At 37.3% G+C, this 27,445-nt stretch overlaps 1 protein-coding gene across 2 annotated transcripts in view; it reads right to left on the reverse strand.

Moving 5' to 3' along the window:
• Positions 1 to 27,445, reverse strand: part of GABRB3 (gamma-aminobutyric acid type A receptor subunit beta3) — a 221,194-nt gene that overhangs the window by 17,220 nt on the left and 176,529 nt on the right. For both annotated transcript variants that reach the window (XM_059180239.1, XM_059180241.1), the window contains 2 exons: positions 23,321 to 23,403; positions 20,561 to 20,698 (listed from right to left, as the gene is read on the reverse strand). In XM_059180239.1, the coding sequence (XP_059036222.1) occupies positions 20,561 to 20,698; positions 23,321 to 23,403 (221 nt within the window). The remainder of the gene's footprint in view (positions 1 to 20,560; positions 20,699 to 23,320; positions 23,404 to 27,445) is intronic.

A 27,445-nucleotide genomic window follows, 5' to 3' on the forward strand; every position in this document is an offset into this window, starting at 1 on the left:
TCTGATCAAATGCATATTGCATACTGTCATCAGAGCACAAACATTTTCATACTTATTTCAAATTATTTGTAAACACAATTTAAAAATCTTCCAAATTTTGCTTCAAATATATACATATGTACTCTAGTTTATAAATACATTTTCCTAAATGCTACAAATTTAGGTTATTTCCATTTTTACAAAACTATAAATAATATTCTTAAGATTATCCCTGTGCAGAGTCCTTTTTCTGTATTTGGACTTACTTCCTTAGGATGGATATGCCAAAAGAGGATTTGCTGGGCCAATGTTTAGGCTTCTGACACTTATTGCCAAATTACTTTGCCAAAGAATCATATCAGTATACATACCACTATAAGAACTTTATAAAACTGTCTATTCCACCTTGTAAACACTACAATGTTCCATAATATTTCTTAAAAATAACTTTTGCTGGGACGCCTGGGTGGCTCAGTTGGTTAAGCAGCTGCCTTCAGCTCAGGTCATGATCCCAGCGTCCTGGGATCGAGTCCCATATCGGGCTCCTTGCTCCGCAGGGAGCCTGCTTCTCCCTCTGACTCTGCCTTCCACTCTGTCTGCCTGTGCTCGCTCTCACTCTCTCTCTCTCTTACAAATAAATAAATAAAATCTTTAAAAAAAAAATAACTTTTGCTAATTTCTTTGGGAAAAATTGTCCTTTCCAATCACTTTCTTTTTTTTATTTTTTTTTTAAAGATTTCTTTTTTTTTTTTTTTAAAGATTTTATTTATTTATTTGACAGAGAGAAATCACAAGTAGATGGAGAGGCAGGTAGAGAGAGAGGAAGGGAAGCAGGCTCCCTGCTGAGCAGAGAGCCGGATGCGGGACTCGATCCCAGGACCCTGAGATCATGACCTGAGCCGAAGGCAGCGGCTTAACCCACTGAGCCACCCAGGCGCCCTCCAATCACTTTCTTTAACTGCATACTTCCTAAATGTCTTTCCTCTGCTTTTAAGCTCATAAATAATCTGATTATACTATTTATTCATTTTTCTCATTTTTTTGTTCCTCTTATCGTTTTCACTTATTCATTTAAGTTCTTTTGATACCAGCCCTTGTGTGTATCAAGGGCTTGTAGCCCTTGTCTACAAGCATTTTCTCAGTTGTTTGCTTTAAAACTTATAATGGATTTGAGTGGGGGACATATAAATACTTTAATTTTTTATATGTAAAATTTATCCATTCCATTTTTTACTTGTTATTTTAAAAACTTGTTGTTAAGGCTTAGGTAAGTTCACAATAGAAGCTTAACCACAAACCTACTTTTATGGTTGGAATTATTTCAGTGTTCAGTATGAAGTGTACATGTACATTGATTTTTATTCCACAAACAGCCTACCGATCCTCCCAATTCCATCAATGGAATAAAGCTTCCATTGACACAGGTTTGATAGATTCTATTATTGTTATAAAACAGTGTATATATGGATCATTGGCATAATGTGCCATTGAGCTGGCTCAGAACCTCATTGTAGGCTTTCTCATCTCTAAATCCTTGGCCCTAAGCTCCATCCACACATTCCTGAAGCACAGCCTGGAACTCGCTGTCAATCCATACTCCAAATCTTCTATAGTTCACTGCTTTCTATGAAGGTTCAAACATGCATGTGGGAATTTTAGTTTCTCCAAAATGTTTCCCAGATTAACTTCAGTTTCCACTATATCTCTTCATTAAGCAGACAATTTTCTAGCCCAAAGAATCTCCTCACTGCCTCAAAATAATTGTCCATATTTCCTGCCCCTTCTGATTCACACACACTTTTCCCTCCTTATGAAATGCCCTTCCTTCTCCACACTCCAAAGTCTTTGTCAAATGCCGTATCTTCCATGAGTCCTTTCTTTCCTCCAAATGAAAGTCATTACCTTCCTGAGTCATTTTCTTTTTCATTAAAATTATTACTATTTAGAAAGGTAAGATCTTCCTTAATCAGTTGTACAGTCTCCAAGGCAGAGTTTGTGAAGTGAGGTATTTTTCATATACTGTGATGCTTATATAAATTTCTAAACTATCATAGGTTATCAACAAATACATTCGTATGCATGAAAATAGAAGCCTTTAGTTTATTTACATGACTTTCTAGCAAGTGTAATACTCAAAACATTCGATACCTTTATTGAATCTTAGTTTGAAATGTCATAGCAACTTCAATATCTTTATTGAAGTAACATCAGTGTTGGCTCTTAGTTTGCAATTTCATGACAATCTCATGCTTTACTTATCACTTGTCATTTGTTTCTCTTGTTTCAGGTATGTCTCGCTGTAGCCACTATACTTAAACAATAGTTTCCGTATCCGTTATGATAGGTTGGCTTATGTTGCAGTAACAAAAGGATCCCCGGATCTCCGTAGCAGACAACAAGGATTTTTTTCTTTTGTTACATATCTGTTTAGTTCTGTATCTGGAGCACTGCTGGATATTGTGAGAGAAGTGCTACACTCAATGGGCCTCACATTTCCTTGTCTTACAGTAATCTTTATGTCATTGGAAAACAATTTAGTCCCCTCCCAGGGGAGAGCAGCAAATATTTTTTGAGTAAAAATTTAATCTACCATCTTCCTCAACTTTGCATTTTCAAGTCAACTTTCTTGGTATTTCCCGAAGTATACCGTCTTCAGGAAAACCATTCCCATCAGAGGCAAATATCTATACCTAAGTAATGAAGTATGACAGAGGATGTTGGGAATTCTTGTCCCCTATAACATGGAGGCCAACGACATGAATGCATAGTCAAACATTCAGAAGATCATTGTAGACCTCAAAAAAGAAATACTAATCTGATTTCAAAAAAACCTGCATCTCTGAAAATTTGCCAAGATATAACACAGAACTTAGAATAACACAGAATTCATAATACTGAATTTAGAAAATTAAGAAACATACCATTTTCTTATGTATTTGTTCAGTAAATATATTCTACTTATTGAAATTGAAGTGTCACTTCAAATCAAAACAACTTTTAGGCATTCACCATATGCCCCATCCATTCCAGTTTCATAATTCTAGACTTGGGAATGGTGAATAGAATAGACAACACAGATGAAAAAGAAGAGAGTCTACATTCTCAACTAGCCCCAATTAATCCATGTCAGGCCCATACAGACTGACCTTGGTAAAACAGAGATAGGAACCATGGTGGAGATACAAAAATATTTATAGAGCATGAGATTTGGTCATACAAGAGAGGTTTCATGGCATCTGAAGTGAGATACTATTCCTGGTTGAATTTTTTTTTTTTTTCAAGCAAGGAAGCAGGAAAGCCTTCAAGACTGGGCCAAATGAAGAAAAGTCTTTCAATATGCCATGAGAAAGAGACCTCAGAGTATTAATAAACACAAGAATTCTCAGAGATGTTGAGACATGTTCGAGTCCAAGACCTTTGCCATTTGATATGCATCCTCAAGAACACACAGAAGTCTTCTTATAGCTCTATTAGACAAAGTCCTTACACTGCAGGGCAAAAGCCATGATGTATGCTGTATCTATGGGAAAATTCCCCACATGATCATAGCTAGTGGTTAATAAAGTTGAGAAGTATTGAGTCAGCTACATCAAGATATAGCCTTCAAAACAGCAATAGAAGCTTAAAAATTACAACAGAAAGGCACAGAAGCCCTAAAGCCTGTGTGCCAATGCAGATGTGGTCAGGTTCCCAATAGGTGCTGAGCCAACAGACAGAGGAACAGTCCCTGAACACAAGTGCATTGTTCCAATTCCTTGGCAAAATTATCTATCGAAGATGCTGATCTCAACCTTTTCTCCCTAGAGGCACCTAAAGTTATGCTAAAAACAAGGCTCTGGATATTTAATCTAGCCTAAATTAATATTGCTCTCTAAAGCATTAATATTGCTGAGGAACTCATAAAAAACGTGGACAGGGTGTTGTGTCACCTTTGTGGAGAGAGAGATCCACTCAAGTGTGTCCATAAAGTAATAAACTATTTTAGCAACTGCGGCAGAGCTGACCTATACACATGTGCCTCTCCCTCTTTAAGGTGGCCACTGTGAGGGGCTCTCCCTTCATTGACTGAGAAGCTTTGTAACTCTCAGTGATGCTCTTGGGTTTTCGTCAGCACGGTCTTTCTCAACATGCTGTCTCATTCATTTCTAATCTACTTTTTCATGTTATAATTCAAAATAGAGTTAGTAATTCTCTTATTCCCATTACGAGTCCCCTTAATTATTTTACGTTCAAAAACCCCATGAAGGGAAGGAAATATATGAAATAGGAAGGAAAGAAAGAAGAAAAACAGGACTGGAGCTCCAAAAAATTGTTTTCAGTTTGTTTCAATAGGCAATGATTCTTCTTCTGAGTCTCCACAATAAAACCAGAATGTTGTATCACATGACTATGAAGCAAAGAGTGGGGGTGTCTAAAGGATCTAGTTTCAGCCTCATGGTTTGTTTGGACTATTCCTTTTGGAAGCTGACTGTCCTATTATACCCTTAGTTTTCTTGTACTGTAATAAAGCAAGAATATCACAAGTGAAAAAAACAAAAGATGTTATACTCTATCAGAATTATAGATTATTAATCTGCAAAGGAAACCATCAAGGAAATAAAAAGATGACACACAGAATGGAAGAAAATATTTGCAAATCATATATCTGATATGGATCTTGTGTCTAGAATATATAAAGAAGGTTTATAAGATAATACAATCCAATTTAAAAATGGACAAAGGAATTAAATAAACATTTCTCCAAAGAGGAAAGCATCCAATAAGAATATAAAAACATATTATAACTTATTAGGGGAAAGGCAATTCAAAACCACAATGAGATACCACTTCACACTAGGATGTCTAGATAGATATAGAAATACTATACTATTTGGTGACTCCACTACTTAGCATTTACCCAAAGAATACAATAATATTAATTCAAAAAGATATATGAACCCCAGTGCAACATTATTTACAATGACCAAGTTATGAAAGTAACCTAAATGTCCTTTGACAGATGAATGGATAAAGAAGACATGGTTTACACATACACTAGAATATTACCCAGCAATAAAAAAAAAAAAAAAAAAAACAATAAGATCTTGGGGCACCTGGGTGGCTCAGTCATTAAGCATCTGCCTTCAACAGGTCATGATCCCAGGGTCCTGGGATCAAGCCCCACATCCAGCTCCCTGCTTGGTGGGAGGCCTGCTTCTCCTCTCCCACTCCCCTTGCTCGTGTTCCCTCTCTTGCTGTCTCTCTCTCTGTCAAATAAATAAAATCTTAAAAAAAAAAAAAAAGGATCTTCCCGTTTGTGACAACATGGATGGACTTAGATGGTATTATGCCAAGTGAAATAAGTCAGACAAAGAAAGGCAAATACTGTATGATTTCACTTAGATGTGATATTTTGTTGGCTCAGATGGTTAAGCGTCTGCTTTTGCCTCAGGCTGTGATCTATGGGACCTGGGATCGAACCCCACATTTGGGCTTTTGGATCAGCAGGAAGTGTATTTCTCCCTCTACTTCTCTCCCAGGTTCATGCTCTCTCTCTCACAAATGAATAAGTAAAATCTTAAAAAAAATGAATAAACAAACAGTGCAGAAACAGATCCATAAATACAGAAAACAAGCTGGTGGTTGCCAGAGAGGGAAAATGTGGTGGATGGGCAAAATGGATGAAGGGGAGTGGGAGATACAGTCTCCCAGTTATGGGATGAATAAATAGTGGGGATGAAAGTTTCAGCATAGGAAACATAGTCAATGGTATTGAAACAGTTGTATGGTGACACACGGTAGCTACACGTGTGGTGAGCATATAGTATAATGTATTGAGCTGTGGAATCACTATGCTGTGCATCTGAAATTAATGTGACATTGTATGTCAACTATGTTTTAATTTTTTAAAAGACAATAACAAGTGTTGGTGAGGATGTGGAGAAATTAGGATCTTCATGTATTTCTTGTGGGAATATGTGGGAATATCAAATGGTAACATCACTTTGGAAAAGAGTATGGCAATTCTTTATAAGAGTTAAACTTAGCTAATTACCATATGATCCATCAATTCTAATCCTAATGAATTGGCTATGAGAAATGAAAACTTATCTACAGAAAAGCTTGTACATGAATATTCAGAGCAACTTTATTCTTAATACCCCAAAGGTAGAAACAGCTCAGTGATGAAAGATTAAATGAAATATGATATATTCATACAATGGAATGTTATTCAGCAATAAAAAGAAATGAAATATTGATATATGACACAACATGGATGAACCTTGAAAACATCACGTTAAATGAGAGAAGCCAATCACAAAAGGATCACATAGTATATGATTCTATTTATATAAAGTACGTAGAATAGGCAAATACACAGAAGCAGAAATTAGATTAGTGATTGCCCAGGATTAGGGGAAGTGTGTTGGGGAAAATAGGGAGTGCCTGCTGATGGGTACAGGGTTTCTTTTTGGGTTGATAAAAATGTCTAAAACTGAACAGTCATGATTATACAACTATCTAAATACACTAAAACTACTGAATTGTATAATTTAAATGGATAAACTGTATGTATCTAAATTGTACTTTGGTAAATCTGTTATAAAGAAAATAGAATATCTACTATGTATATTTTACTGGATATTAAATGGCTTAATTTATATCAGGTAAAATACATACTACCTGGCCCAAAATACACATTCAATAAACACATGTTGCTTCTTCCTTTCCTTTTCTTCCTCTATGATGCCTTCTGTGTTCAGGATTCTATAATCTAAGAGTTTTTATCATTGAGCATTAAAAAAAAAATTGTACTAGAGGTTTAAATATAATTCCAGAAGATAAAGGTAGCCAAGAATTATTTTTACAAAGGAGATGTGGGGCAATGAATTTCTGAAGAAATCTGGCTTCTGTAGTAGGACACATTTCATGGGTCAGGAGCCCTTAAAGGAAAATGATTTCGTAACAACAAGATGTGATAGCTAAGCTCTCATTTAGCACTGAGAGTAAGCTTGCTCTAGGCCCACGATTTTGGATGAAGGATTAGCGTCTGGTTAGGAAACACAGATGAATTGTTTCTTAGGATCCTTCTAACAAAAATAAATGGGGAAAAAGAATGGAGATTTGTCTGTAGAATTTAAGGTTGAATTATATTATAAGTAAGATAAAGATGATAATTCCTTCTTTTAACATTTCATATAATACTTTCTCTAGACCTATAGTAGATGTTATTTATAGACCCAATGGACAATTACTTGATCACAGGAATTTAGTTTACTAAAGCATGGAATTCACGAATGGACTTTAGAGAAAATGAAATGAATGTATTAAAAGTGTGACATGCAGACTTTAAAAACACTTGTAATTTGTCATAATCATTAATGAAAAGCAAAATAGTATTTTGAAAATTGATTTTTGAAAGATAGAAAATTCACATATCTTAACAGAAATGTTTCATTATCATTCAATTTGGGATCCTTCTCTTTTTCTTTCTTCTAATCTTGGCAGAAGCATTTTAAAATAAAGCCAGAAGATATCAGTCCAAATATATCCCAGGAAAAAAAGGGAAGAGAAATAAAAACATCAGATAGTTAAAGCAGCATATTAAATAATGTGTTTTTCATGTATCTAACAAAAGTTTCAGTTTTTTAGCTCATACAAAACAAAAAGTTAGAAGTAAAGTTCAGATCTGACAAAAAAAAAAAATACATCCCAAATTTTGCTTGTCAGCAGAATATACATTCAAGACCAATACAAAAGATGAAGTCTCAATCTGGTGATCCTGTGCCGAGTGATATTTAAGGAGCTCTTTGATTATTAGCTGGATGTATTTATTGAAATCAATTTAATGCAATGTTTCTTTTAACCTGATTTCCCTTACCAACTGCTATTCAAGTGCTTTGCTTATTATTTTTTTTTTCCTCACAGTTTTTTATTGTTACAAACAAGAGCTCAGATCTCCTTTCAGCTTTAAAGGACTTTGGTAAGTGTTTCCTCTATATAATGTTATTGGAAAAATACAGAATTATATTTTCCAAAATGTGACTGCAAAGTGTATCCTATTTTTTTTTCTTTTTTACTCTCATGTATTAATAGTCCAAACTAAGTAAGAATTAAATTTTGAAATAAGTGTACTTTTTTCTTAAAAAAATAAAGAGGGGTAAGAAAACAAACAAACAAACAATGGTATTTAATTACTGTAGAATAGGTAACACTTCCACTGGAAACAACTAGAAGAAAATGGACAAAATTTAAATACATCTACCTGAAGACACTGGAGAAATAGCAAGTCAGTGAAAATCTTGGCCAAGATCTGGGAGAAAAAAGAAACTGAGAGAGGTGAGCCCCATTTCAGGTAGCTGAAACATGTACTTTTAGAAGGGAAAGTGAGAAGCTAAGCAGGACATTTGACAGATTCATGGACTAAAAGAGAGAACTAGGGACAGAGAACATCAAATAGGGATTCCAAAGAGCTCTGTCCAAGAAACAAAGATAAACCAGAAGGATTAACACATACACAAGGACTGGATCTGAGCTCAGAATTACCTGTCCTGGATTGTTAGCTGCCTGACAGAGGTAAGCATAGATCCTTTCTGAGGAAAGAGGACATCATCATACACTTGGAATTATGTCCACAATTTCCCCATGGATAGTAATAACAGATTAAACATAAACAAAGAGAAAACTGTTGGACTGAAAGGTAAGTGAGAAGAAAATTCCAGAATGAATCATGAAGAGAAAATAAAATGAAAACTTCCAAAAGGGAAAGGGAGATATACAGATGATATGGGGGGAAATCCAATGTTGGAGTTATAAAATTGGAATTAAAATTGGAATCCTAGAAGAAAAATGGAGGAGAGAATAGGGCAAAGGCAATGGCTGAGGATGCTCCAGAAGTGTTAGGAGACCTCAAGCCAAAGAATCAGGAAGATCTACAACCTCCAGTTACAGAGAAAATAGTATCTTGGCACATCATAAATACCAATGAAATTTTTAAAAAAAGAAAAAAAAAGTGGAAAAAAAAATTCCTAGAGAGAAAAGAAAAACAGATTAATTTGAAAGCACCAACTAGATCAATAAGAGTCTTCTCAATAGAAAGAGTGGAAGCCAGACACAATAAAATACTACTATTCATGTTGGCAGAAAAAGAAATGCCAACATGAATTTCTAGAACCAACATATAAGAATATATGACATAAGGTCATAAACAGTTAAAAAAAAAAAACTAAAAGAAATTTGTGACCAGGAGACTCAGACTAAAAAAAATATTTTTAAAATGTTTTTCAGGAAAAAAAAAAAGTTATTTAGGCAGAGTGACTTGGAGATAAAAGAAAGAATGAATAACAAAGAAAAGAGGGCATTTATAATTATATCTAAGTGAACATTTAACAATAATAGCATCATACAGGGTTGTAAATGTGTATTAAAATATAATATGTATGATAATAGCATATATAAGTCAGAATGAGGAAATGGTGAGTTAAGATGCACAAAGGTCTCTGCAGTGTTTGGGAGAGGCAAAAAGACCATTTCACATAAATTATCAGAATTAACAAATACTTTTAGCAAGGTTGTTCAATAAGAAATCATTGTGTTCTTATATATTAGCAACAAACAAGAATGTTAAAAATTTTTATCATCTAGGGGCGCCTGGGTGGCTCAGTGGGTTAAAGCCTCTGCCTTCAGCTCAGGTCATGATCCCAGGGTCCTGGGATCAAGCCCCACATCGGGCTCTCTGCTCAGCGGGGAGCCTGCTTCCTCCTCTCTCTGACTGCCTCTCCGCCTACTTGTAATCTCTGTCTGTCAAACAAATAAATAAACAAATAAATAAATAAATAAAAATTTTATCATGTATAATCACATCAGAAAATATAAAACATCTATCAAAGATGCACTAAACTTCTATTCAGAAAACCCTAAAATGTTATTACTACAAATTAAAGAAGACCTATATAAATGGAGATAAAATATATCGGATTGGAAAAATTACAACAATGTGCCCTTTCACCAAATCAACTAAAGCATTCTCATAAAAAGCCAAACCATTTTCTAGGTGGAAATTAATGATCTGTTTATAAAAATTATAAGAAAATATAAAGGGCCCAAAATAATTAAGCCAACAGTAAATAAAGAGTAAACAGGAAAGCTGACAGTGAAGAGTAAATAAAGTACCTGCTCTACTTAAAGCTACACTAGTTAACACTGTGAGATAAGGGGTACAAAGATGGATGAATAAACACATGGTACGGAATATATAGTCCCAAAGCAGATCTATGCACATACAAACAATTTATGACAAATGTGTCGCTGCAAAGCAACGGAGCTATGGAAAATAATACCAACCCATACTTTATGCCATTCACGAAAGTCAGGTGGACTGTATGTCTCAATGTAAAAAAGCACACTTTTGTAACATACTGTAATGTATAATAAACTTGCACTGAAAGGTATAAATAATTCAAATAAGTTAATGACAGATAATTAATTAACAAGAGGCTTGTACAAGTCATTCACAAAAGAGGATCTCCAAATCACCAATAGGAAAGGTGCTCAATCTCACTAGTACTCAGAAAAATGGAAGTTTTATTTATCTTATTTATTTTATTTATTTTTAACATTTTATTTATTTATTTGACAGAGAGATAGAAAGCGCACAAGCAGGCAGAGCAGCAGCCAGAGAGGGAGAAGCAGGCTCTCCTCTGAGCAGGGAGCCCAATGTGGGGCTGGATGTCGGTTGGGCTTGATCCCAGGACGTTGGGATCAGGACCTGAGCTGAAGGCAGCGGCTTAACTGACTAAGCTACCTAGGTGCCCCAAAATGGAAGTTTTAAAAGCACAAAATATCACCCAACACCCAGCAGCTGACTTCCATGGGAAATGCTAGCAAGGTTGTGGGACTAAAGGAACACTCGTGCATTACTGGTATGAAAGTGAACTGGAAAAACCCCTTTGAAGAAGAGCTTGGCATAATTATTAACGTTCACAATTACACATTCAGGTATACACTCAACACTTGTGTTTGCATATACTCACACAAAAAAAGTACGATAATGTTCATAGTAGCATTAGTCATAAACCTACATCTGCAGTAGAGTGGATAAACAAAATGTGGTCACTTGCACAGCAGTATAGCACTGAAAACAAATGCACAGCAGTGACATGGATGGATTTCATAACCATAATGTTCAGTTAAAGAAGAGAGTTGCAAATTAATTCAAACTGTATTATCCCATTAAATAAGGTCCAAACACACAAAATTAATTATACTGTGACAAGACATTGGTTTCCTTTCAGAAAAGGAGGGAGGTGAGGAAATGAGAAGTCTTAGTAAGAATTTTAGGGTTCTACTTTTTGACCTAATTGCAGTTATATAATAGAATTATATAACTGCAGTTATATATAATGGAATACTATGCAGCCATCAAAAGAAATGAAATCTTGCCTTTTGCAACAACGTGGATGGAACTAGAGTGTATCATGCTGAGCGAAATAAGTCAATCAAAGACAATTAACATATGATCTCCCTGATATGAGGAAGTTGAGAGGCAGGGAAGGGAGTTGTGGGGGGTAGGGAAGGAAAAATGAAACAAGATGGGATCGGGAGGGAGAAAAACCATAAGAGACTCTTATGGATAAGGTGGCTGGGTGATGGACATTGGAGAGGGTATGTGCAAAGGTGAGTGCTGTGAAATGTGTAAGCTTGATGATTCACAGACCTGTACCTCTGGGGCAAATTATACATTATATGTCAATAAAAAATATTTTAAAATTTAATGTGCAGAAATCAGTGACTTTCTTATACACTAACAATGAAAATACAGAAAAGGAAATTAGAGAATTGATTCCATTTACTATAGCACCAAGAACCATAAGATACCTGGGAATAAACCTAACCAAAGAGGTAAAGGATCTGTACTTGAGGAACTACAGAACACTCATGAAGGAAATTGAAGAAGACACAAAACAATGGAAGACCATTCCATGCTCTTGGATCGAAAGAATAAACATTGTTAAAATGTCTATACTGCCTAAAGCAATCTATACTTTTAATGTCATTCCAATAAAAATTCCACCACTATTCCTCAAAGAGCTGGAGCAAATAATCCAGAAATTTGTATGGAATCAGAAGAGACCCCGAATAGCTAAGGAAATGTTGAAAAACAAAAGTAAAACTGGGGGCATCACGTTACTTGATTTCAAGCTTTATTACAAAGCTGTGGTCACCAAGACAGCATGGTACTGGCATAAAAACAGACACATAGACCAGTGGAACAGAGTAGAGAGCCCAGATATGGATCCTCAACTCTATGGTCAATTAATCTTCGACAAAACAGGAAAAAATATACAGTGGAAAAAAGACAGTCTCTTCAATAAATGGTGTTGGGAAAATTGGACAGCTATATGTAGAAGAATGAAACTCAACCATTCTTTTACATCGTACACAAAGATAAACTCAAAATGGATGAAAGACCTCAACGTGAGACAGGAATCCATCAGAATCCTAGAGGAGAACATAGGCAGTAATCTCTTCGATATCAGCCACAGCAACTTCTTTCAAGATATGTCTCCAAAGGCAAAGGAAACAAAAGCAAAAATAAACTTTTGGGACTTTATCAAAATCAAAAGCTTCTGCACAGCAAAGGAAACAGTCAAAAAGTCAAAGAGGCAACCCACGGAATGGGAGAATATATTTGCAAATGACAGTACAGACAAAAGGTTGATATCCAGGATCTATAATGAACTCCTCAAACTCAACACACACAAAACAGGCAATCATATCAAAAAATGGGCAGAAGATATGAACAGAGACTTCTCCAATGAAGACATACAAATGGCTATCAGAGACATGAAAAAATGTTCATCATCACTAGCCCTCAGGGAGATTCAAATTAAAACCACATTGAGATACCACCTTACACCAGTTAGAATGGCCAAAATTAACAAGACAGGAAACAACGTGTTGGAGGGGATGTGGAGAAAGGGGAACCCTCTTACACTGTTGGTGGGAATGCAAGTTGGTGCAGCCTCTTTGGAGAACAGTGTTGAAATTCCTCAAGAAATTAAAAATAGAACTTCCCTATGACCCTGCAATTGCACTCCTGGGTATTTACCCCAAAGATACAGATGTCGTGAAAAGAAGGGCCATCTGTACCCCAATGTTTATAGCAGCAATGGCCACGGTCACCAAACTGTGCAAAGAACCAAGATGCCCTTCAACAGACGAATGCATAAGGAAGATGTGGTCCATATACACTATGGAGTATTATGCCTCCATCAGAAAGGATGAATACCCAACTTTTGAAGCAACATGGACAGGACTGGAAGAGATTATGCTGAGTGAAATAAGTCAAGCAGAGAGAGTCAATTATCATATGGTTTCACTTATTTGTGGAGCGTAACAAGTAGCATGGAGGACATGGGGAGTTAGAGAGGAGAAGGGAGTTGGGGGAAATTGGAAGGGGAGGTGAACCATGAGAGACTATGGACTCTGAAAAACAATCTGAGGGGTTTGAAGTGGCGGGGGGGGTGGGAGGTTGGGGTACCAGGTGGTGGGTATTATAGAGGGCACGGATTGCATGGAGCACTGGGTGTGGTGAAAAAATAATGAATACTGTTATGCTGAAAATAAATAAATTTAATTTTAAAAAAATTAAAAAAAATAAATAATTTCATACAAAGAAAAAAAGATTATTCACTTTCTGATAATTCACTTGGCTCTACATTAATATTTTAAGTATCTTTCTATATGTGCTTACACAGAAAAATTATAAAATCTATATTAAAATAGAAAAGAAAAAAATCTATGTCTTTGTATAAAAAAATAAAGCATGGGGAAATTCTAACCATTCCTAGGAATGTCTTGCTTAATTGAAGTCTTTTAGAAATCTTTAAAACTGAAGTTTGACAATTTACTTAAATGTCTCACATATTTTTAATGAGTTGGGATTGGTTTTCTCTAAGGACATTCAGTCAGATATTTTTGGTACATTCCAAATACTTCAGTAACACATGTATATTTATGTTTAAACAGAAATTGGATAAAAAATGAAAATCTTTTATTGAAATTCCTGCTTGAGGGGCATCTGGGTGGCTCAGTGGGTTAAGCCCCTGCCTTTGGCTCAGGCCCTGGGATCGAGCCCCACATCAGGCTCTCTGCTCAGCAGAGAGCCTGCTTCCTGCCCTCTCTCTGCCTGTCTGCCCACTTGTGTTATCTCTCTCTGTCAAATAAATAAATAAAATCTTAAAAAAAAAATAAATTCCTGGTGCGCCTGGGTGGCTCAGTGGGTTAAAGCCTTTGCCTTCAGCTCAGGTCATGATCCCAAGATCCTGGGACCAAACCCTGCATCAGACTCTCTGCTCAGAGAGAGAGAGCTGAGCAGAGAGCCTGCTTCCTCCTCTCTCCCTGTCTGCCTCTCCGCCTGCTTGTGATCTCTGTCTGTCAAATAAATAAATAATATCTTTAAAAAAAATAAATTCCTGCTTGAGTAATTAGAATATAATGATATAACATTTGCTTTGTTTAATGTTTTTTGAGAAAATTTTTCTAGACTACAACTTTCAAAGATTTTATTTATTTATTTATCAGAAAGAGAGAGAGAGCACAAGCTGAGGGAGTGGCAGACAGAGGGAAAAGCAGGCTCCCAGCTGAGCAAGAAGCTGGATGTGGGACTTGATCCCAGGAACCTGAGGATCATGACCTGAGCCAAAGGCAGACACTTAACTGACTGAGCCACCCACTGGTCCCTAGACCCCAACTTTTAAATGATTAAAGATTATCAACCTAGAGAAGGTTTAAAAGTTAAGGTCAGTAAAAATTTCTTACATTATTCCTAAAGTCTTATATAGAAGGACAATATCTTTTCAGATTTCAATCAAAAAAATTTCAAAAACTAATATGTTTCTACTTATTTTAAAAATACGTCTTCTACTGAAGAATTTCCTGAAATTCTACCATAGATTCCCTACTGTGTCTTACAGAAGTAGATACCACATTAAATAGAAATACATTGACTATACTGAAAACATGTTCTATTTTAATGGTTAAAGCAGAACGAAAATGCCATTTGGTCTCATATCTAGGTAACGAGTCGCAGGAGGGAGAGGATCGTTCTTGCGTTGTTTCTCTTTGTCTCTCTGTATCCCTTTTAATCAGCCTCCTTTTTCTTACTCATGCATGTTTTCAGGTTTGCCTCCATCCTACAGATTATAGGTGCCAAAGAATAACTCGAGTACTCACTTTATAAACTATTTCATTAAACAGTATGAGATGCTGACATTTGCGACAACATGGATGGACCTAGAGGATATAATGCTAAGTGAAGTAAGTCAGACAGAGAAAGACAAATGCCATATAATTCACCTATATGTGGAATCTAAAAATAAAACAAATGAACAACAACAACAAAAAAAAAAAACAAAGAGTAAACAGACACATTAAGCACAGACAACAAACCAATGGTTGCCAGAGGAGAAGGGGTTAGTGGATGCACAAAATGGCTGAAGGAGAGTGGGAGATGCACACTTCCAGTTATGGAATGAAAAAGTCTGAAGGATGAAAGGTACAGCATAGGGAATATAGTCAACAGTATTATAACAGCACTGTATAGTGACAGATGGCCGCTGCACTTTGTGGTGAGCATAGAATAATGTATAGTGAGTTGTCAAATCATTATGTTGTACATCTGACATTAATGTGACAATGTATGTCAACTACACTTTAATAAAAAAAAATTAAATAAAATTCTGGATCAAGAAAAAATATTTATTACAGTTCCAAGACTTCCCAAGAAATCCAGTAGATTGAAATAGTGAATGACATAAGATAAGCCTAATGAGAATAATTTATTTTGAAGGTGAAGGAGCCTGAATCCCATGCTACAGGCAAGAGCCAGGCATCAAAGTGTTTGCATCTGGGTAATGGCCTCATTTAAACAGTATTGCTCAGCCATGAATCTAGCAGCAAAGTGCCTGTGAACAGGAAGCCAGAGGCACGTTTCTTGTCACCAAAGATTTCTGGGTGTTGGATAAAACAATTTTAGGGTCTTGGATTAGGAATTTGGAGGCCTCCAATCCCAACATCAGTTTTTATTTTTTTATTTTCATTTTTTAAAAATGATTTTATTTATTTCTTTGACAGAGAGAGAGAGAGACAGTGAGAGAGGACATACATGCAGAGTGAGTGGGCTCTCCCCGCTGAGCAGGGAGCCCAACATGGGCCTCTATCCCAGCATTCTAGGGATCCTAGGGATATGACTTGAGCCAAAGGCAGATGCTTAATGATTGAGACACCCAGGTGCTCCCCAATACCAGTTTTTAGAGACCTGCATAAAGCACTGTTCATCAGGAACACATGGCCCGTTAGCATAGGCATGTCAAAGAGAGATGGCACAGATTCTAAAGATGGGCACTGTGGACATTATTTGTCATCTCAACAATGTACTCACCTGTTTTGTAACAACACTTACAATGCTAATATGTAAAAGCGTAGAAAATGATCATTTAAATTAAAGAATAAAAAGACTAGCTTTTAAAATCTTCATAAAAAATGTATTATAGGTTCCCATTTCTTGGGAAACTTGGGAATTAATCACTATCCTTTCTAGCTTTACCATGTAAATTTGGTCAAATTATTATTATTCTTGAGATTCTGTTTTCCTAACCTTTAATTTGAGCTAATTTATTTGCTAATTTATTTGTCTCCAGTGGACATTAGTGAAAAATGTTTAAAACAAGGTGCTATAAATTATAATATAGCATGCCGCTGTGGTTAGAAACTAGAGTAATGCGGTCTTGCTTCATTTTCTCTCCAGTTTAAAGGGGTTGATTTTCCCAAAAACCATTTGTTGAATCCTGGGAGGAACTGCATAATTACTTGTCGATATGATCTCAGTCATTTCTTTGTTGTCTTTAAAACACACTTATGGAACACCACTCCCTCTTTCTAGGCAATGGTGTACTCAATTTCCTCCCAGGTACAATTTAAAAAATATATATTTGAATATATAATATCATTAATTTTTTATAATATCTCTTAGAGAAATGACTCATTTGATTACAATTCAGTACATACTCAGAAATGATGGTCCGATTTTCTCTCCTCAATTCAATAACCATTCAGTTTTCAAACTGCTGAGTGGGCTTGAGATGGGGATACAAATATAAATCCAAGACAACACCCACTCTTAAAACCCTCCAATATGCCATTAGGAGTCCAATAGTCCAGGAGAAAATGCTATAAATTTTCTAATATGCAAAGATTTGGTCAGCTGCTAGAGGGTCTATTATCAGACCCCTCAAAATATGCCTCATTCCTGATCCCACATATCTTAGTTAATGAGACCTAATCAGGGCTAAATGTAGATACTATTCTAGGCTTCTTGTTTTACAAGCCATGTAGTCCTCTCAAAACCCAACCAAATAGATATTATTATTATTAAAGATTTTATTTATTTATTTGAGAGAGAGAGAGAAAGCATAAAAAGGGGGAGGGTCAGAGGGAGAAGCAGACTCCCCGTTGAGTAGGGAACTCTACTCCGAACTCGATCCCAAGACTCAGATCATGACCTAAGCTGAAGGCAGTCGCTTAACAAACAGTCACCCAGGCGCCTCCAAATAGATATTACTAATATCTCTATTTTCCCTGTGTCACACTGCTTGAAAGTTTCAGTTAGGACTTAGGTTCCAACAGTCTGGCTCCAGTGTCTGTTTTAAACTCTGTACGTAACATCTCTTGAACATATTTCATTGAGTTCTGTTCCCGCTAAAAGCTCCTCTACATAATGGACTATGTGACATCATTGGGGAGAACATCACTGAAACATGGAGATCCAATGAGAAATCCCAGGGTACCAGACTCTCCTTGTTTCTCTCCTTGATGCTGGACCTAGCCCCACTTCTAGTTCGTGCCAACTGCTGAGTGAATATTCATAACTTGGTTTTATATGTGTTCTCTTCCCTGTAGCCTGCAACCCCATGTTAATCTGGGGATGGACCAGCAAGAGTCTCTACAAGGTCCCCAAATGGACAGGACAAGAGCAAAGAGGTAAAGCACAAAATTTCACTTCCATGATACTGAAAATGAACATCTGGAATTTTGCACTCCATATGCCTTACTCAGTTCCTGAAACCAGAATTGCCTTTACACATTGTCCTGCAGACTCGTCTGGCTGCCCTGTGTTTACCAACAGGCTGAAGGACAGGTGGAAACAATCACATTAAATCCTCGTCATGGACTCTGCCTGGTCCAAATAAACCTCCAGAGCATTTGTTCCCTTTCTTGAGAATTCTATCAGGGTACAGAATTCTTTAATCCAGTTGACTGATCAAAATCTCATTAATTCAGAACATTTATGGAAAGGGGGAAAAATTAGTGTAATATTCAATTTTTAAAATAAATTTTAAGCAATGTGGCTTGTGCCAATTTTCATGAACAGGTCAATTAGAATAACTTAAACTGCAACCTTTTATAATAAAGTTATTATTGAAGTGTAGTTGACATATAATATAAACCTCTTTGAAGGTTAGGAGGTTTGTACCTGGCTGATATGGAACTCTTGGCTTATACCTTGCCAGAACTTGGTAGGCACTAGGAAGAAGACATTGCACCACATTCTGATGGGCCGATGGCTCTATGCATAGTTTAAATATTATCCCCCACACCCGTAGTATCTATTTTTCCAGATATGTTTGAGATATTTTTTACCATATAAATACATCAAAGAAAAACAAAGACTGCACTTAGAAAAGAGTTGCCCCTGAGTGGTTCTGTGGTAGAGGATTCAGGAAGGCCATTCTAACTGGTTGCAATTTCCTACGGAAACCCTGCGTCCTCCACCTATACCTCATCCAGCTTTCTGATGAGGTTGCATGAAAATGCAGTTAAGAGATTGCATACTAATGGCCACAATAGCAATTTTCAAGACCAAGGCAGGCACGGCATTTAATTCCACCATGAGAAAACTACCCTTGTGTTTGGAGCAGACCTTTTGCTCATATCACCTGGAGCATGGGAGTTTGAATCCTGATACTAAAAGCAGAAAAATCATTTTATCCAGTTCATCACAGGCTAAGTTTCTTGGTTGTAGAAACTGGGAAATCATAAGCCCATGTACTTGCTGGATCTTACTTCTCATCAAGATGAGTGCCTCTAGAGATTTACAGGGATATTTGTAGCACCTCTTGCAACAAAGGATTAAGTGGCATTGCATCAAAATGGACCTGACTGGTGTCTTAAACATTCAGGTTTTTGTCTATACTTGGCATGTCCCAGTGGTTCTTAGAGGCTGGGGTGGAGAGGAGGGAAGTCGACACTTTGAATCATTGTTCACTTATGCAGGGACTTTTGTAGCATGCCTAGGATATGTGAGGCATTACACAAGGTGGGGAAGGAGATGGGGATAAACCATGACCAGGACAGATGCCTCCTAATGGAGATGTACTTTTGAGGAGAGAGGCACAGCAGAGTTAGAAAAAGGTCAGTGCAGTACATGGGAATGCAGAGTAGCCATTTAACTGAACCTGGGTTAGCAGTGTAGATGTGTAGGCCAGGATCAAAAAGCCTTCCCAGAGGAAATGACATCTAGATTAAGCTAAAGAATGAGTTGGAGGTGACCAGGTGAAGGGGAAGCAGGTGACTGTGGGTCACAGGCATTCCAGTCAGAGGCAACAGGTAGAGAGAACAGGCCTTCCTTGAGCTTCATGAATGCCCTCACAGGACTAAAGCTAACTGCGACCTACTTATCATGTTCAACCTATATCAACAGGAAAAAGCCAAGATGGGAGGTTCCAGCTCTGTCTCTATTTAGCATTTTCAACCCAGGGTTTGTGGTCTTTATAATACTTGACAATTTACAAAGCACTTTTATTTATTGTCTCAATCGTAGTATATGGCACTCAGCAGGAATGCAAAGATAGCAAGAAAGTACTGCACAAATTAAAATGCAAATAATTGTAATTTAATAAAGCCTCAGAAGGACAGACAGGAGAGCGGAACATACCTTCTCAGTCTTTAGACTGTTGAAATGAAGATGACAATGGAACCAAGGCCAGGGCAACCTTAACCAGATAGTATTAAGAGAGGATGATCTTGTTCCAATAGGCATCACTAACTGAGGGTGTGGTTAACTTCTTGGACCACCAAAGCTGACTGCTACCCGAGAAGTGAGGAGAACGTCTCTTACTTCTGGGAGGGGAATAGCACCACTTCCTCAGATCTTCTCCTCCTCCTTCTTCTTCCCTCCCTTCCTCTCTTCCTTTTTTCTTTCCTTTCCTCCTTCCTTCTTGTTTGCCTCCAAGGCCATCAATGGCCTCCTACGTGCCCAGAGATGAGAGTTTCTTATCTTACCAAACATGGGTTAGTTAAATCTACCCTTAGGTTTTTAACTTCTCAATAACCGGCCTTTTAGTGCCTCTCCTTGTCAGGTGATCTTTCCTTTCCGTCAAAGCTTATCAATCCCTTTAGATATAGAAAAAAAGGAGTAGCTAAGATGATCAATTATCGATGGCGGTACATCTTTGGGTGACTCAGGGTTGTGATTCAGTTGTACAGTTTCATTAAAAGACCATCACTGCTTAATCAGCCAGAAAGAGGACACAAGACTCACCTGTGGCAAAGACAACATTCCTTGAGACTAGACGATGCTCCACAATAGAGAACTGTGGGAGCTCAATCCTCTCCACTCCAGTGACAGCCTTATCGCCGCCACGCCAGTAAAATTCAATGTCATCTGTGGTATAGCCATCTGCCAGGAGAGAAAACAGGGACATGGCAGAAGTGAAGAATCATCATTTTGTTTACATGCAAGGCTGAAGAAACTGTAACTAATAAAATGGAAAAACAGCTTGCTCATATTTGTAGAATATGAAGTAGATTTGTTTCATGTGCTTGTCCATAAGAAAAAGTGTCATCAGAGAACTAACTTTTGAATATTTTTGGTTACTTGTGCTGTCTGATTTGCACCACCCTGGGGCTGAAAAGTAGAGGAACTGGGGAGGGTGAATGCTCTGACCAGAGTTTTGTTTGCAAATCCTAATCACAGAGAACTAGGTGGTTGCATTGAAATGAATTTAAAATATATATTAACACCACTGGAAAAGATGGTTGTAAGGAAAAAAAAAACGGAAAATAAAATATAAAGAATTCTAGAAAGGAAACTCGGAAAAGCTACAGAAACGTTAAAACACTAAGGGTGGATTTAACCAATCAATGTCTGATGACAAAGTTTCTGATAACATCAGAAACTCTCAGGGCAAAATAGTGTTCTCCTCAGCATTTTTGGGTGGCTTCATCAGGCTATGAGGTTTGCCATCATGAGAAATGTCTTTTGTTGGGATACTCTTGGCCTTAAAGAGAGGAGTGTTTACTAGTTGGATTATAGCTCCAAGCCCAGCTCTTAGCATGGGCTTGATTACTCACTTGGTAATCAATCAATCAATGCTTCTTCAGAATGAGGAAATAGGACAATAAAATCTGGTACTTCTTGTAGTACCTAGAGTCTTCTAAAGGATTAGGTCAACTTTGTCGGTAAGGCTGATTAAAATTTACACCTAGAGAAAAATACCCTATTAGTATAAGGGACTTTTTGATTTGAATGTGTAATACGATGCAAGGCAGACACTCCATATCTGACAGACAGACCAAAGCTCTGGAGATGACTGTTCTCCATGGTAAATGTCATCTCCCTTGTCCCATCTGTTATACTCTCTCACTGCATCATGGTGGTTCCAGCTTCTGTCTCCTCCCTTCCTTCTGACTTTCTTACATTCCATTCTCATCTGGCAGGCATGGCAATTGTTCATAACACACACATTTTATCAAGCCACTCCTCTGCTTAAACTCCTCACATTTCCCAATAAAGTTCAAACTCCTTACAAGGATGCCAAGAATCTATAGTATTCTCTGTGTATCATGAATACATCCACTCTCTCTCCTTCACTTACCGAGCCCAGTACCCACTGGTCTTCTGGCTGTGGCTCAAACTAGCATACTGTGCCCAGGGCTTACCTACCCACCCCCATGGGTAGGGGCTCACACATCCCCATATTTCCATCTTCACTTAAATAAAACCTTTTGCATATGTGTGTAGTCAGCTCACCAGAAAATCCCTACTTCCACTCAAAGGCTTTAACTATGGATTCTCTGAAGACAATGGCCTCATACTTTCTGAGGATATCTCTTTGATACCAGACCTTCCTGCCCATCATCCCCCTCAGCACAAATGTCACAGTAACAGAATCTGTACTCTCTGAGACTACACACTATGTGTTCATACATTTGTAGTAGAAGCTGCTTCCTTACTTAGGTCCCAAATTTGCCTTCCAGAAACTTTCTTCACCTCACTGGGAGTTTTACCTTCTGGCCACACAGAATCCACTTAATTTTCAAGATAGTCTTCACTATGGGGAAATCATCATCCTTCCCCTGAGCTTTCTGTCCTCCATGCTAAATCTCCCCAGATGATTCCACCATGCATCACTTGACATGATTCCATGTACCTCACTTTTCTGAAAGCACAGTTCTCAGAAAACTTGACAGTGATGTAGTGTAGAAGTGAGGGGCTCTGTGGAGCCAGCTCTATATGGGATGAAAACTGACCTACACCCACCACAGCTTCCCAGTATGTTTACTCACAAAGACACTCACTTCTCCCCACAAATGCATTGAGTAACATTTGCAGTCATTTGCCATCCCCCTTAATGAAATCCATATAAATACAGATAAGACTAAATCCAATTTAGGCCAATTATAAGCCAATCTATGATAGACTAAGGTGAGTGACGACAAAAACAGCAACATCTGGATATGCCAGGAGATGTAGTTCAGGTAGCTGGCAGGACACCTGTTTGTTAAGTAATAAAGATGCAGCTCTCGTCCCTCACAAAGAAGTACTCAACACTGAATTATCAATAAGCCATCTGAATACTCTTCAAATTGAGAAAACTGCCAAAATGCAGGAATAGCCTGCTTGTGAAGCTGAGTTCCTGATGGGAAATGAGTTTTACTCCAACTGCCCAGGTTCCCAGGAGTACAGCCACTCATGTGTGATGAAGCATATTGTGAGAAAATTGCATCTCAGTGTTTGTTCTCTTCTCATTGAATGGACCAAGATGAGGAATGTTTGTTTTCTTATATTTCAGCACAGCAAGCATACTCTCTTAATCAGATTAGAATGGGGAATTCTTTGATGCCGGGTCTCTGTCTCTGTCTCTCTCATGACAGTGTAATTTACAGAGTGGAGGATTAAGCCTCCCCTCTTTAAAATGGTTAAAAACTATGTCCAGAAAATGACATATGCCTTGAAAAAGATGCCAAATAATAGCCAGGCCTGAAAAACAGTGAGTGAAAAAGAAGTACAGATACACACAGCTTTCAATTTCCAGCGTGCAATTCTGCTCATCCAAGGGGTATCTTCTCAAGTCCATCATGCATGCTGCGGTTGTGGTGATTCTGAAACACACAGACGAGGGCAGACAGTAAAGATGAGATCAGACATGTATCAGGAAAACTCCTTCCAGTCAAACAATGAGCAGCCCCCATATAGGACCCCTTTTCCCCAAGATATACCTGATTAACTATATTCCATATTGTATACTGAGTAAATTTTGAGTACCTGATAGTCCAGATTTGTCAAGAAAAGCAATCAAAAAACCTCTAAATCTGATATAATTATTCATGTAGCCTTGTTGACTTTGGTTAAACAAGTGCAGATAAAAGGGTTTCTAAGGAAACTTTTGTCTTCAAGTTTTGTTTTGCCTCCTTGTTCAGTGGTTCTTTAACCTTATAGCACAGAGAAAACTTATGTGTGGTGACAGTACTGATTAAATCAAGACTGAATTCTTTGTTTTTCCATGTGAAGTGTCTAACTAGCTACAGTTGCACAGGCTGCACTTTGGAACTCTTGGCCAAGTTTCTGCTTCATCCTTTTTTATCATCGTTGTCTGCTGGGCTGGATCCTAAAGCCCCTGAGATTCTCACCATGAAATCATCTACCTTTTCAAAGAGAATATTTGGCTTCCAGGTTATTGATTATGAATCAAAATAAAGGGGGCTAGCTTCCCTTGGGGTCAGCTGCAGCCATGGAAAGAACTTATATCAGGGCTCAAGGACAGTGAAGCCTCCACCATGCAATGGTTAAATCAACTGTCCATTAAGAAACAACACTTCTAGAAATGTCAAGTTTATTTCCTACTCTATGTACAGCCTTTTAGGGAAACCAACCTACACATAGCCTCTGTTGAAATGCAATTAAGCCACTATGTTTTATACTATTTTTCTCTAGAATGCTTCCCCTTTTCCACCTCAGTTACAGCTGACAGGACTGGGATGGGGCCCTGATTCAAGGATAGTCAACCATTACTTGATCAAGAATCTATGGTACAGCCTGACCTAAAAGGCAAAATGGAGCTAAAGGGATTCTCTTCCAGGTAAGTGAATTAAAGACAGAGCAAGAATGGAGATGGCCTTGCAAGCTCATGAATCAGAGTCTTGAAATGTCATTTTCCAACTGGAGAGTGAGGCGTGAGAAAGCATAAGAGGTAGAGAAAAATGCAAATTGGATGGTTGAAGAGACAGCGGTCACTATGGCTGAGCCACAGAACATGGCCTTGCAGTGTAGGTACCACATATCTCAGGGAACAGCTTTTTTTTTTTTTTTTTTTTAAGTACATGTGCTGCTGAAGCGAGCACCTGAGAACAGCATTCTCATGGCTTATGTGGAAGTACGTAACTGGCAGCCCTGGCTATATGCATTCACTGTTGGATAAGAATGAAGTAAGAATGTCTCCTCCTAAGATCCCTAGACTTACCTTGAATTCCCAACCACCTTTCATGTTCCACCTTTCTTGAAGGTCAGTATTCAGCTTTCTCTAGACAGCCTTCCATATGAATATTCACAATGGACCTTCTCCTACTTTGGGCAGCATGAACAAGTTCTGTTCCTATCAGCAGATTTTAACCAAAACACCAGTAAAACACCAGGCATGTGCCACTTCTGTTGGGCTTGTCTCATTTAACCTAAGTGCAGTAGTAAAGGATGTCCTTCTATTAGCATCTGGATAAGTGGCAAGTTGAGAAAAGTACTACTTTTCATTGGCTAAGAAGAGCAGTAAGGGAAAATGTTAACATATTTGCAATTATGGGTAAATATTAAATTATTCTCTACAAATGGTATGTAAGCGCCATGCAGACATATGTTGTGAGACCCATATGAATGGAGAAAGTGTGTCCTTTCCACATGTCATAACACTTTAAATTGTCACTCCAAGGAGTGGATTACATTCTATAATCCAAAGTCGACACCTAGCTCTTTGGTGTACTTTTCTAAAGCATCTGACTTTCTAGCTAACTGAAGAACCAGCCTCACACTTAAAAATTCTGGCATGTTTTATGGCATATTGACTACCCAACATTCATACAAGATCTCTATAAGGCAAAACTAGAATAAGATTCTGTTAAAATTATGAATTTTTATGAAGAAAAGAAAAACAGATCTCTACTGGAAATCTTCAAATTTTAAAAAAGTTCCTATATATTTTGGTACCAATTCACTTGAACAAATTCAATAACTGAGACTACTATTTTCTGTTTGTTTTTCTTATTCATTCTCAATGCTGCCTGTAAAATAAATGCACATAAGCAAGAACATGAACATATCCAAATTGTTTAGGGATTCACACTGGTTGTGACATTATGTAATGTGTTTCATGGGCATTATTGGAAGTGTAACATGATGTTGGAAGAATCTGTAAAAGGGTTCCCAGTATACTTGCTGTCTTGTCTTTTCATTCTGGCATAAGACTGGCTGTAAAAAGGAGTCCTTTTCCAATTTACTTGACAAATACAGTAAAAAAAAAAAAAAATATATATATATATATATATATATATATATATATATTTACTATTCTTTTTCCTAAGGAAGAAATAACATAGAAAACGCTCTCCTGGTGAACGTAGGACACAAGAGCATACTCATGTTACAAAAGGTAAGTACAGGGATGACACAGTAGAAGGAAAGAGGTCTGTGTGCCACTGGGACAGAAAGGCAAGAAAAAGGAAAGGTGGGGGGGGGGGGTGCCGAAAGATCAAGAAGGGTATGGTAGGCCAGAACAGCTCCCTGAACCATAAAACCTTCTTCCAAGTTGGGTAAATTCATGACTGGTTTGGGGAGTGGACTTTATGCATGAATTGACCAAATTTTGAGGCTTGGGGCTTTGCAGAAATTGTAGGAGGGAATTTGAGTCTGTGGGACTGGGAGCTCAAGCCTAGTTAATGGACACGAACCAAGGGCAGGGAAACCTCCCCAATATCCACACACAACTTTTTATATTTTTCCCAATAAACTTTATTTGACCTGAGAGGAGAATTTAACCAATATCAAGCTCACTTCTACAGCCCTCTGTAATCTGAGAATTCTACTATTTCTAAGGATTAGTGACAGGGTCATGAGAAACATGACTGCCTGAAGATTTCTGCAGTATTACTCTTCAGTAGATACTTTTTTGGGGGGTGTCATTGTTACTTTTTTGTTTACTTATTGAGAGAGAGCAGTGTTTAGAGTATCTATAGCTGCAATTTATGCTTAGGATAGGAAAGGAGAGAAAGATGGCAGTCAAGAAAAAGTGTCTACCTCTCAGTATGTGCTTTCTTTACAAATAATCACATTGAGGGTGCTGAAAGTAGAACGTTAAAAAAAAGATAAGAGAAGTAGAGAAGTGATAGAGGACTGGGAAACACTACAGAAAAGGATGTTGATTTATTACCTTCTTGCTCAGCACAGCATGGAATCATATGTGTACTTCATGTAACATTGGTTGAGAGTTTGCTTTGTACCCAACTTTATGCTCAGCCCTTGAACATTCATGCATTTAATTAATAACCATGCTATGGAAGTGTTATTATCATTCCCCTTTGGCAGATAAAAAAAACAAGGCTCAGGAAGAATAAGTTTGATAGCCACATATACAAAACTACTAGAAGGCAGATGCAACTTTCAGATCCAGCAAACCAGAATCCTACATGCTACTCCCTCTTTGATATCTCTTCTGCCTTAAAGTGTGACATACTGTATATTCAGCTTTTAGAAGCCTACTCACGGAATGAAGTTCTTGTTGAAGCTCAAAGAAGGTACAGAAATTTGTAATTATATATACGCACATGCATATGCATATAATATATATATACACACATAATGTATACAATGTACACACACAGAGATCCTACACATACATACAGTATTCTCATTATATATGTGACAATATGTAAATATAATATGTAAAAGAAAAAAATAAATATTCTACATGCTATAGTAACAGTAACAGTAGTAATATTTAACAGTAGTAACAGTAGTAATATCTAACTTACTGTGGAATAGGATAGAATTTAGTAGATAGTCTTGCTTTTATAAGTGATATATTCATAAAGTTATGTTTAACAGTCAAAAGTATAAAAATTCAAGGAATAAACTCAAAGCTTATAAGGGTATCATTATCTC

This window comes from Mustela lutreola, chromosome 7, assembly GCF_030435805.1.
Source record: "Mustela lutreola isolate mMusLut2 chromosome 7, mMusLut2.pri, whole genome shotgun sequence".
Taxonomy (NCBI): Eukaryota; Metazoa; Chordata; class Mammalia; order Carnivora; family Mustelidae; genus Mustela; species Mustela lutreola.